We start from the raw sequence: 12,773 nt of genomic DNA, 5'->3' as shown, positions 1-12,773 counted from the left end.
GTTAACAGCATACATCTACACTGTGAGTTATGTTGACATAGTTACACATCACACAGAGAAATGCAGGTGGTGTGACCTAGTGATTAGAACAAGAGACTGACCTAGCAGCAGAGCAAAATAAGAGGGCAGAACCAGAGGCACGGTCAGGAGAGAAGCCAGTGGTAGGAGTCAGAAGTTCTGAGGAAGGTAGGGATGATGGCTAGAGCACAGCAGACAAGGGTTGGAGCAAGAGCTGGTCAGGAAGCCGGTCTGACACAGTTATGGTCATAGAATGAATTAAGTTGCTACTATGCTACTGTTGCTACAATGCTTAAATGGTGATATTTTTTTTGGCCCTTCTGTCAAATCAAGGAGCATAGCCTCATAGTAGGGATTTATTGGGGCCACTTGAGTTCATTGTTTTTCTAGGCAACCAGACCTGGAGCCTACTGACTTCATGGCATTACACTGGTCAGGAGTGTGTTTTTCATACTCCTGACTGACATAGCTATGCCAATATAATTGTTCAGTGTAGACCAAGCCTAAAACATCCTCCAAAGCAATGCAGAAAAGTTTGTATGCTAAAAATTTGATTTATGGACTGAATTTTAAATGTACCGGGAGCTAGGAGGCTGAATACAATGCCTTTTTGGGAGGAAAGAAATAGTTTTTCATCTGAATTGCCTGGCCTCTTTCAAATACATAAATTGTACATGAAGTATAAATGAGCAGAGATGCGCTGAGATGACTGAGTTGAGGGTTCAGCAATACCTAAATTACTGGAATACTTTGTATGAAAAGACAAAACTAAATCCATTGTTGGTTTGGGATTTAGTTTCATTTTTCACAGTATATTTTTCAGTTTCCAGGTTTCCCCTACTGACGTGATAGATTCAACCCAACATAATAATCTCCTTTTATGCTTCAATTATTTATTGCTTTGCTTCCTTGACCAGGAATAGAATAAAATAAACTGCATGCAAATCCCAAGCTCCTTTTCACAAATGATCTTATCAGAGCACACAATAAAACACACCGAGAACTGCCAGAATTCATAAAAAGACCATCCAAGCCAGCCCTTATGTTAAACTATATGTCAGAACACACAAAATCTTATCCTCCGCATTGGGCAAATAAGGGTAAAACCATACAGCAAACCAGATTTTATGGTAAAATACAGTGGAACATAACAGAGGTGAAAGTAATAAGGCTCCATTGCAATTACTCTACAAAACTAAGGAATTAAATAAGGAGTGATGCCCTATTGAAAGGATCTCATAACACTCCTGTAGAGCACTACAGAAGGCTTATAGTTCTCTCAATAATTTTGTACAATAAATAAAAACTGTGGAAAAGTTGTAGCTTTCTATTACAAGAAATTTTTTTTTCATAGAGAAGCCTCAAGCATTACTGTTATACATTGAGAAGCAAGTAGTAAAGGTAGATGAGCCCTAACCATTGCTGAAACACAAAAAGGAGCATCCAGGAAGTGTAGGATCACACAGACAACCAGTTCACAGTACTAACAATATAAAGAGAGGAAAAGGTGATAAACCATCTGACCATGCAGCAAAGAATCCTGTGGCACGCATCCGATGAAGTGGGTATTCACCCATGAAAGCTCATGCTCCAAAACATCTATTAGTCTATAAGGTGCCACAGGATTCTTTGCTGCTTTTACAGATCCAGACTAACACGGCTACCCCTCTGATACTTGACATCTGCCCATATTAACAAAAATGCATTTTTGAACATGTGGTAAACTGACTTTATTTCTAGCTTATTCTTATATCACCCTCGATCCCCAAAAGCACCTCCACATCCACTCAGAGTTGTATCTAATCCAGTACTTTCTCCAGTCCAACCTAAGCCCAGAATCCTCTAAGTACCTTCCCTCCCTGCCAACAAAGTTCCCCAGACTGACTCACCACTCATCATCTTTGGAAAGAGAATCATGGTGGTTTTCAACCTCTTAATCTCTCTTTAGCAGCTTCCTCCTATTGTATCTTAGGGAGATGAAGGGGATCATATGTTCCCCAACCATAAAGTTGAGCAGAGGGGTTCATAGGCTCCTCCTTTCCCCCTAAGGCAGCACAGTCTTCTCTCAGTTGCACCCATCACTGCTCCACAGTGAACATTGCTAAAGAAATCAACAGGTTCATGAGAGAACCGTATGGGTTCAGCAAATCCCACAGAGCCTGGGAGCATGGAGAGGGTGAAGGCCACCATAATACTTTCTAAAAAGTATCTAACAGTAAATAGGGGCAGAGTGTGAATGGAGTGCGACAGCCTGGGGTCGGGCAGTGGGGAAGAACTGTATGGGTGGAAGCAAATGAGATGGGGCCCGGAGGATCCAAAATTAGGGCTTGGGATGAAGACAATGCAAGAATAGCGTATTTTAAAATAATTACTGCATGCAGGCAGAGTGCAAAGCTTTCAAAACTAGTTGTATACTGCAATATCTGCCACCGTGCAGAATGTGTCTACTGCTCTCTTTGTGCACCCTCCTCCCCCTTCTCTCTTTCCTTCAGCAGCACCAAGATTTCTGCTTCTCACCTCATTTCACAGAAGAGCAGATCTCTCTTCTAAACTCCCATGACTAAATCAAGGTTCTCTCTCTCTCTCTCTATTTGTCCATGACAATGTCTTTAGCCACAAGTGGCTCCTTTGGATGGGTTGGGTCCTTCTTTCCCTTTTCAGCTATGACAGGAGTTGAACAGAAATGAATTGCAGATGACATGTTCAGATTCAGGTGAAGTGTGGCAATTTTGGATTCAGGTAAGTATTTGTACATCTAGCTATATAATTTGTCTGTGTCTAGTAGAAGCTTAGATCCTGGTTCTCCTATCACTAGCATTGATTTTAAGCCAGCATAACTCCATGAGTTACTCCTCAGTTACACAGACATAAATGAGCTGATAATCAGGTCCTTACTGTACAGTTTAGATACATCTAAAATGTGGAGGGTGAAATTTCAGTAAGGGGAAAACAGGCAGAATACCTCCATGCTCTCCTCTAATTGTTTCCTCTTCAACAGCAACCTTCTGTAGTCATATTGCTGTCTTTTAATTTCTACACCCTGACTTCTCCTTCTGCCATATCATGCCTACAGCACACTAGGATTACTTCTCCTCCTTCAACAGTGTCAACTCCCTTTCTATCCACCCATTGTAAGGCAAGTATTTTTTTAAATTCTTGCATACTAATATTGCATACATAACCATAAATATTGCTGGTGTCCAGACTCTTAAAGGCCACATAACTAATGCAATTAGCAGTTGTTAGAGAGGGAATGTGGCATTAATATGAGGCGAACTGCTGAGATCTTTCTGCTCAAATTTATATTAGAAATAGTAATATCCCTAGTAAGATGTTACTGACTAGAGTCAGCTACATATGGATTTTTTCTGGAAGCAACACCTTTTTTATATATTAGAATGGCACATGAATTTCCCATGTTGCAGAACCAGATAGAAGAGAAAATATAATTTGAAGTGTATGCTTATCCCATTTCAGTGGGAACGGAGTGTAGTTTCAGGGGGGATTTCCATTTCCATATTTTCAAAGCATGCTCAATTATTCTCTCATCTAATTCCCACCACCACAAATGTTTTTGTGTCTAACAATCAGCAAGAGAAATGACACTGAGGATGCATCCAAGTAGCCATGTAGGAGACCTGCAGAAAAATATTTGTATAAGAGTAAGAATAATATTAATAGAAACAGAACAGGATCCTTAAAGTGCATTGTCTGAGCTATGTCTTCATTCGGATATATTTCTAATTCAGACATATTTCAAACAATGTGTTGCATATTTCACAAATTAGTAAAGACATTTGGTATCAGGAGTGAATGTTATCTACCCTGCAATTTGTCTTATCTGTTTTCTTTTTAAGTATTTTGAAGCTCCTTGCAGAACTGAAAGTTAAAGTTAGTCACAGAGATTCTAAAACCTACAGTTTATGATATTAAAAGTTAGACCCCTGGCAATTAAATTATTAGTCAATATAGTGTTTTCAATTACTAAAAACACTGACTCGTGAAAAAGGAGCATGTAGAAGTAAATAAAGCTATATATTCCTACAGGGAGAAATTTCTACTGCTGATAAATGGCAGAGCTGAATGTTTTGTGAAATGTTAGTTACTTTAAATATAATATAATATAATATATAGAGAGATATATAGTTTGTATGTATTAGGTGCCTTTTTTTGTTTGGTTTTTATGAACATCCCACACACCCCCAAATTTGCAAAAATTTCTGATTTATACATATGTATATATGGGATGACATTTGCCTTGAGGTCAACACTATTCTTGTTGACATAAATGGGAGCAGGACTGAGCTAATTATTTTTTTCTTATTATTATTATTTGGTTTTAGTAGTAAATGAATATCTTAATAATAGCTTGACAATATATTGTGTCTGTAATACATACATATTTCAAATCATATTTGTATGTGACCCTCTGTGGGTTCCTTTGGTGTAACTGAATCTTGAAATGTTGTAGAAGTATTTTCGATTTCAAATTTTAAATATTTAAATACTTTTGTAGAAGAGAAGCAGTAGTGTGATAGTAGATTAGTAAAAATTAAATGATAGGACATTGGTGTAATTGTATTTATAATGATTCATTTGGCTATAAAGATGTACAGTACTGTATGCAACCACTCTAACAAAAATAATGCAGCACATTTTGCATTTAGATGATAATGGTGCCACTGCTCCATTTTACAAAGTAAGTATTTTATTTCAGCGAGGAAACCAGAAAACTGCTAAATAAAAACAACACGATGGAATGTCTAAAACTATCATACTGCAAGTTTCCTATGCATTATATCATAGGCAAATGAATTTTCCTGCAGTTTTTAATACAAGTAGAATGATTTGTACATTTGCTAGAAAACAAGGATGCACTATGTTGTGATAGTGTTGCATATTATACTTCCAATAGTGTTATAGACAGAGCAATGACAATGGGATATGGAACCTTTTATCACTGGCTGCCAGTTCAAACATAGCTCACAATCAGTAATGTCTGGACATCAAATACTGCCTGGTAGTCGACATGAAATGCACAGATTGTCTCCACACAATTCCTACTGGGCAGGTGGTCTCTAAAACCAAAATCACTATTGAAACTGATTGACAGCTTTGTGACCAGTTTCAGACTAGAGGTCAAGGATACTTAACTATTATGGAGAGGTTAAAGTACATTGAAGAGGCAGCATGAGCAAACTTTAAAAGTCCCTGTTAATTCTATAAGTGATAAAAGAACAGATAGAGGGCTTTATCATCCAGGATGGCTGAAACTTTCATGAACATTGTACTAAGTTTAAAAAGGAAAAAAAAATTGCAATGTTCCAGTTGTTGTTGTTTTAAAATGGGTTTTGTGCAAAGGAATAGTTAAATTCATTTAATCTTTCCTTAAATAATGTTTTTGACTATTGAAAAGTTTAGTTTGTTGTAAATACTTCATGTGATATTTCTAAGAGCTGAATCATAAAATAAACAGAGCTGGTTGAAATCTGGAATTTCTATAATGTCGGAAATTCTGACATTTCCATATTTGTTTTCATTTGCAATTATAATGAAAACAAAAACAAGCAAAAACAAACAAAAAATCCTGCAAAATATATTGTTCAAATTGTGTGTGTTTGTTTCAGATCAAACATTCTATTTCAGTAAAATCAAAATGTTTCATTCTAAATGAAACATTTTGATTGTATTGAAATGCAACATTTAAATAAAAGATTAAAAAAATCTCATTTGGAATGAAAAATCAAAACATTCCATTCTGATAAGGTTGAAATTGAACATTTTCATCTTATTCAAATTATTTTTTTCTAAACAAAATCACTGAAGTTAACACATTCCCACAAAAGATATATATTTCAAGAAAATGGCATTTTCCAATGGAAAAATATATTGTTGGAAAATGATGGAACTACTATAAAAATAACGTAACAGCTCATAATTAGAGCTATAAGAAACATAAAAAAATGAAATGTACAACCAGGTAAAATTATTTTGCTTTTGGGGCTTTGTATGGAATATAAAACTATCTTACTGTTTCCTAGAAATATTTCACTGTGTTTCTGAATTTTAGCATCAAGTTCCTATGCTCCATAAGAAAAGTCTAAAGCAGTGATGAGTATTCCTCAAAAATGTTCTCAGTTGAGGTGTAATGTAATCATCCAAGAGTCCATGGATTTTTATACAAAGTATATACAAACTATCTAAATTTCTTCCTTCTCTATCAGTAGGCTAGCATTCTCACAATAATGATCTATACAGAGCATCTGAAGATTGAGAAAATAACATTTTGCCTGCATATTACCTTCTGCTGTGACCCTCTTTAGATTTTATCTACTAGGGAGAGTTCAAGAGTGGAATTGGAAACCCCTAAAAAATACTTTGTTGCTCCCTGATGTGGTGATACTGTTGCAGAGTCCAGTGTTACTGGATATGCTGTATTTTATGCAAGGTATAAGGCAGAGATTCAGATGACATCGGGCCATTAAAAACTCCATGATACTTTTTACAAGAAGAGAAATATTAAATAAATAAAATCTGCAATTGAGTAATTCCATTCTCTCTATTTAAATACCCTCATGCAGTCTCACAGGGATGTTTTATCTGTAGAGCTGCCTGGGAAAGAGACTTCCAGGTCCACAAAAAAAGTCATGTTTTTTTAAAATTTGTTTTTCCAAATTAGTACAAATCTCTAAAAACTTTTTTTTGTGTGGACCTGTAAGTCCATAATATTTTATTTTAGGAACACCAAAACCTTTCCATAGCGGAAACATTTTGATGTTTCCAAAATGACACATGTTCTCTGGGTTTCCAGGCTCCTCAGGATCCTAGTAACTGGAGCTCCCAGACTTTTCAACTTCTCAGTTTCCTGCCAGGCATGTAGCCGAGAAGATAAGGACCCTGGAAGCACAGGAACCACCAGCTTCCAACCTCCACACCACAAGGTCTGCCAAGAAACTAAATAGGGGGACGAGTGGATCAGAATCCATGCAGGTGTCCATCAGTTTCAATTTGGCAAACTGGCATTTATTGAGTGTGAACAATGCGTTGAGCTTTATGCAAACATACAGGAAGACACTCTCTTCTCCAGGGGCCTTACAGTCTCAATTAGATACAGGCAAAGCAGTGCAATATACCTTCTACAAAGACTGATGGTCAAAACATCAAGTGGGCTCTATGCACTGTCCCTTCTAGTCTCTTTTTTGTTTTAATTAAAAATTAATTTACCACTGGTGGATCATCAAAGAAAAGAGTCATGTAAGAAATGTATGTCAAGAAGGGATGTGAATGAGGAGAGGAAAGTCACATGGAGAACAATGGGCCAAATCCAACTCTGACTTTCCATTGACTTTAGAAGGAGTTGGATGGTGCCCAGGCAAAAGGAGTGGATTCCCAGGGTAGAGAACAACATAGAAGATAAGAAGATGAAAGTGGGCATTTTCTAGTTCATATGCTGTTATACAGTGTCATTGTCCACTAATTTAACAGCTGCAGATATTCAGTGCAGGAGGTGGGTGAAGCAATCTTTCAGTATCAAGATTGTATATCACTTCCTGTTTGAAAAGGACTGTAATGAAAAGCATTTTTTAAATTTGAGTTTTTATTATTAGCTTGACTTAAAACATTTACAAGGCAAGATACAGTACAAACTTCTTTTTAATATGAATGATTTCAAAAGTGACTGAAAGCAGAGGTATATGGCAAAGCATACAAAGATAAAAAATGCTTAAGCCACACTGAAAGGACTCTGCAAATGAAGAGCATATACTGTGTAGAAAATCTTACTATTTAGACCTTTGAATAAGAATTAAAGCTTGCATTGACATGGTGATATAAATGCCAGATGCAGCTAGGCAGCACAGAAGATTGAAATGACTTCAGTGACTTTATTGACTTCAGTGGGATTGCATTCACTTATGTCAGGGTTGAATTTGGCCCTAAGGATCTTGAGGATTCATCAGTGATGTAATTAAAATAATTGTCCTTAACTAAAAAAAAACAGTGAAAAATAATATTTTGAAAGGCACAAAGTACGTAAGCTTAATGAAAGCCTAGGGTGAAATACTGTCTCCACTGAATTCAGCAGCAAAACTTGCATTGACTTTAATAGGGCCAAGATTTCATCTCTAACTTGAAAGCTTTCCACAGGCAGAACTCCTTTTGAAGTCAGTGGGAGCTCCAGAGGTGAAAGTAAGCTGGTCCGGTTCAACATACTGGCAAGAGCCGGTATGTTGTGCTGGACTGGACTGGCTTCTCTGGCGGTGATTTAAAAGGTCCCAGGGCTCCAGCCACTGTGGAGAGCCCTGGGCCGGTTAAATCACCGCCAGAGCTCCGGCAGTGCTCAGGTGGGGATTTAAAGGGCCCGGAGCTCTAACCCCTGCGGGGAGCTCTGGGACCTTTAAAGCACTGCCCGAGCCCCACTGACCAGCAGCCAGAGCCTCTGGTCATTTAAATCGCTGTCAGAGCCCAAGGCCTCCTGCAGCCAGGTCCAGGGTGGCGATTTAAAGGGCTCAGTGCTCCTGCTGGAGCCCTGGGCCCTTTAAAGTGCCACCGAAGCCAGGCTGCTGGAGATCCATGAGGCAGGTTCTGGCAGGGATTTAAAGGGCCCAGCACTCCCCGCAGCAGCTGGAGCCTCTGGCCCTTTAAATTGCTGCTGGAGCCCCGGGGCTCCTGCAGCCAGGTTCAAGCGGGGATATAAAGGGCCCAGGGCTTCCCGCAGTGGCAGGAGCACTGGGCCCTTTAAATCCTGTCCGAGCACTGCCGCCCTGGGCTCCTGCAGTGATTTAAAGGACCCAGAGCTCTGTGGCGGCTGGAACCCTAGGCCCTTTAATTTGTCCCTGACACCTGGGGCTTCCAGCTGCCTCTGCAGCTGGGAGCTCTGGGGTGATTTAAAGGCCCTGGGGCTCCCAGCCACAGCGGGAGCCCCAGGACCTTTAAATCTTGAAAGGCCCTGTCTCTTCCAGTTGAGGCCATGCCCCTGCTTAGGACTCCGGTGTACCAGTAAGTCCTTTAACTTACTTTCACCCCTGGGGAGCTCCACAAACAGAACGCTTTTAAAATCAGGCCCAACATATATTGTATACAGTCAGATGCAAGATCAGGCCCCAAACCAATGAGTAGTCCTCTTAGGTTTGAACTAATGTACACATATTCTATAGCCTCGGAATTCCAAACAAATCCAATTAAACACCTACCAGAAAAAACATCACTAAACAAGTTACCTGGATTTACGTCAGCTGTTATATACTTTGGACAGTGCACAGATACAAAAAAGAGAAGAAGAAACAAGGGACAATGACAGAAATTATATCCAAAATATGCCAAGTATGTTAATTTATTAATGCATGAAAACTGAGTGTGCAAGTTCCACATATGTAGCTGCAGTCAACATTATGGATAAAATAAGATGACTGTGCCCATGGAAATAGCACTTGATGACCTGTTTGTTATAAATGTTTCTGATTTATTTAACACCAACCTGCTTTACTTTAACCTAGGCATTCAGATAAATCCATTTCATTCTTGAAATAAAAGTCATCATGACCAATTTTTTAAAATTATCTTTTTGCATTGCATTTCTTTATACTCCACATGCAGTGGATACCAAAATACCAAAACAGCATTTGGGCCTTGCATGTGCGTGTGTGTGCGCAAAGGCACAAATCCAAATACCACATGAGTATTTTGAGATACTGTATGTTGTGTATATATATAGGTTTCACCGTTGAGCCAATGCTACATTTATACTATAGCTCATATCCTGCTTCATTTGCTCATGTAAGATGTTCCATTATACAGACCGAATCGTACTTCCCTTGATGTAATTGCAGGATCAGGCACTATGGGTGTAATCCTGGCCCCCTGGATTGTAGTTGGGTGAAGATTTCACTCTATCCCATGTAAACCTTAGGAATGTTAGTAGCCATTAACTACAGTAGTGCAACCAATGGTTTGAAGTATAGTATAGGTCAGATACAGGTGGCATTAGCATTGTCCTCACACCATAACTATTTCATCCAGCTGCCCTACAGTAAACACTGATAGTATGAGTAATATGAACAGGTTTGGGCCCTTGGAAGAGGGGAAAAAATAGGTACTTAATGCAGAATTCAGTACAGTGACCCTTTATATCAATAACTCCATCTTTTAGCATTTTATTCCTCATTTTGGCAAGAACCCAGCCAGTCAGAGTATTAAGAAGATGTAACAGCACAAGATGCAGAGACAGGAACTGTTAGAGCAAGAGTGGTAGTATGAACATATCAGCAGAAAAATAAATAGTATTGAGGAAATTTTCTGGAACTAGATCTTGAAGAACACCTACCTGAAGAACACCTACTTATAACATAGTGTTTTTTTTAGGCTGATGAGTGCCTGTTTAAAAATGGACAGAAAGAATCTTTCTTTTAATGTGGCTTTGTCTAACCAAAATAATATTGTGGCACATCAAGTTATCAAATCCTGGTCAGATGCCAATAGGATGGAACATAGTTGGGATTTCTTGATGATGAAAACTGTGCTGATTACACATCACAGTTGTCCTTAAAAAGGAAATGTATTTCCATGTATTACGAGGATGAGAAGAATAAAAATAAAAAATTTAGCCATGTGGCATCCCTTTAATTTTAACAGGAAGAGAGCTGCTAAACTCCATGCAATGCTCTGAAAGTTTACCCCCTAGTGTTCTTGAAAATTGTTTCTTGTATACAGAGGGGAGGAGAGGGCATGGGAAGGGAGTAAATAATTAACTGAGATAGATTAACCTCAAGAAAAAATTGGAATAGAACTGTAAGGTTCTTCACTTAGAACTTTTACATGTGCTTCTGGGAATTTCGGAAAGCTCTAATCCTTAAAGCCGATCTGTTCATCACTGGTATAAAGCAATTGGTTCTATTCTACACATAAATACTTATTTTATCTTACAAAAAGGACTTGAGATTTTTAGATGTCTCTTATCTTCAATAAGGAGACTTCTCTGGGTTTCTGGACAGACTGTTAAAAGACACATCATTTTTATTATCATTGGATTATTATAAATGTTACTGTATTATCTTCTACATCCCCTTGTGTCCTTATGAATTTGTTTAGAGATATTTTATGTGTGACTGAGTCTCAAATTTGTAATTTTTCCAACAGTGAGACAGAAGATAACCACTGCTGACCCCAATTACAGTCAAGATTTGTACAGACTTATTCATTTATGCTGAATGATTTGGTCTGTAATAACAATACATATATTTATAGAATTCTTCTTTTCTACCTCCCTGAAGCTACACACTGACCAAGATAAAGGAGATGGAAATTTAAAATACATATTAACAGGAGATGGGGCTGGCAGTCTGTTCATTATAGATGAAAATACAGGAGATATTCATGCTGCAAAGAAATTGGACCGAGAAGAAAAGTCCCTGTATGTGCTACGTGCCAAGGCTGTAGACAGAAAGACTGGAAGACAAGTGGAGCCAGAATCTGAATTTATCATTAAAATCCATGATATCAACGACAATGAACCAAAATTTACAAAGGACATGTACACTGCCAGTGTTCCTGAAATGTCTGGAGTAGGTAGGTATAACTTATCCTTATATAAACTATAAAAGGGCTTTTGGGGATTCAAGAACAAAAGTCACTCCTCCTGAGGAGAGCTGAGAGATTATTATTTGGTGTATTTAAATAATAGTACAAGCTTCTGTGACTATCCATTCAATAACGCCTGTGGCCAGGAACATATCACTACTGATCAGAAACCTGGTTTTGCTTATTTGTTTCATTTTCATCCACTTTTTATGCCTTTTTCCACACCACCGGCTTCTGTATGGCTGTTTTAAACTCGTCACAGCCAAATGGGAATGTATACACAATGGTCTTATCAATTACTACCAGCTACTTTTGCAACACTTCAAAATACCACTTCTGTAACATGTCCAACTAGTGTTTGTATAGGAATATTAGCATTCCAATCAATTGGACATTTCTGCATCTTTACACACAACAATCTGTAAATATATAAGTAAAGAAATCATTTATATACCAAAATATGTTCTTATTAATATCTCAACCTCATTTTGCTCATTCCCACCCCCACAAAAACATTCTACCTGGCTCTCTCTGTCGAGATATAAAACTTACGGGAAGCGGGAGGGAGAAAGGAAAGAATGACCATTTCAGTCTAAGGAGATTTTTCTAAATGCAATAAATGTTTTACAGCTATTCACAATGGCAGCATTGAAAAGCTAAACATGAAGTGCTTGTAAGTAGTAGTGTGAGGATATGTTCTCAAAGGAAAATAATTCTCTGTGCTTTAGCTATTATCGATCAGCATGCCACTATAAGCGTTCATCAGAAGCTGTCATAATTACCTAAGAGTCTAATTGTTTCTCAAAGAGATGGTCTCTCCAACAGAGATGGGTGGATATAAAGCACACATGCGAAGTGGGGCAACTGGTTGTTGTGGATTTGTCTGTTGCTTAATCACTGTGATTTAATGTTATGATCTGCTATATCAGTTCTGCAAAATGGCATCGGTGAGTGTGACAATAAAGTACCAATATGCATTTCTGACAGATACATATGTTCTCAAAATAACTTCAAGAAACTCATCATTGTCCTTGACAGCAGTAGCACAAGTATGAAAACATTACACCAAACTTCATTTTGTTGACATGAAAGGCAAATTCCTGCATTAGTTTATGAGCTATAAAGAACACAAATAATGGTTCTCTTAAAGAGATATGGAAAATAGGGATTAAAAATAATTA

General features: G+C 38.0%; 1 protein-coding gene across 1 annotated transcript in view; it reads left to right on the top strand.

The window, feature by feature from the left end:
- Window positions 1–12,773, top strand: part of CDH9 (cadherin 9) — a 126,612-nt gene that overhangs the window by 57,585 nt on the left and 56,254 nt on the right. Inside the window, exon 3 of the mRNA XM_050939953.1 lies at window positions 11,286–11,580. Coding sequence (XP_050795910.1) covers window positions 11,286–11,580 — 295 coding nt within the window. The remainder of the gene's footprint in view (window positions 1–11,285; window positions 11,581–12,773) is intronic.

This window comes from Gopherus flavomarginatus, chromosome 2 (genome assembly GCF_025201925.1).
Source record: "Gopherus flavomarginatus isolate rGopFla2 chromosome 2, rGopFla2.mat.asm, whole genome shotgun sequence".
Classification (NCBI taxonomy): domain Eukaryota; kingdom Metazoa; phylum Chordata; order Testudines; family Testudinidae; genus Gopherus; species Gopherus flavomarginatus.
Note: the sequence above shows the minus strand (reverse complement) of the source record. Positions and strands in the feature narration are given on the sequence as shown.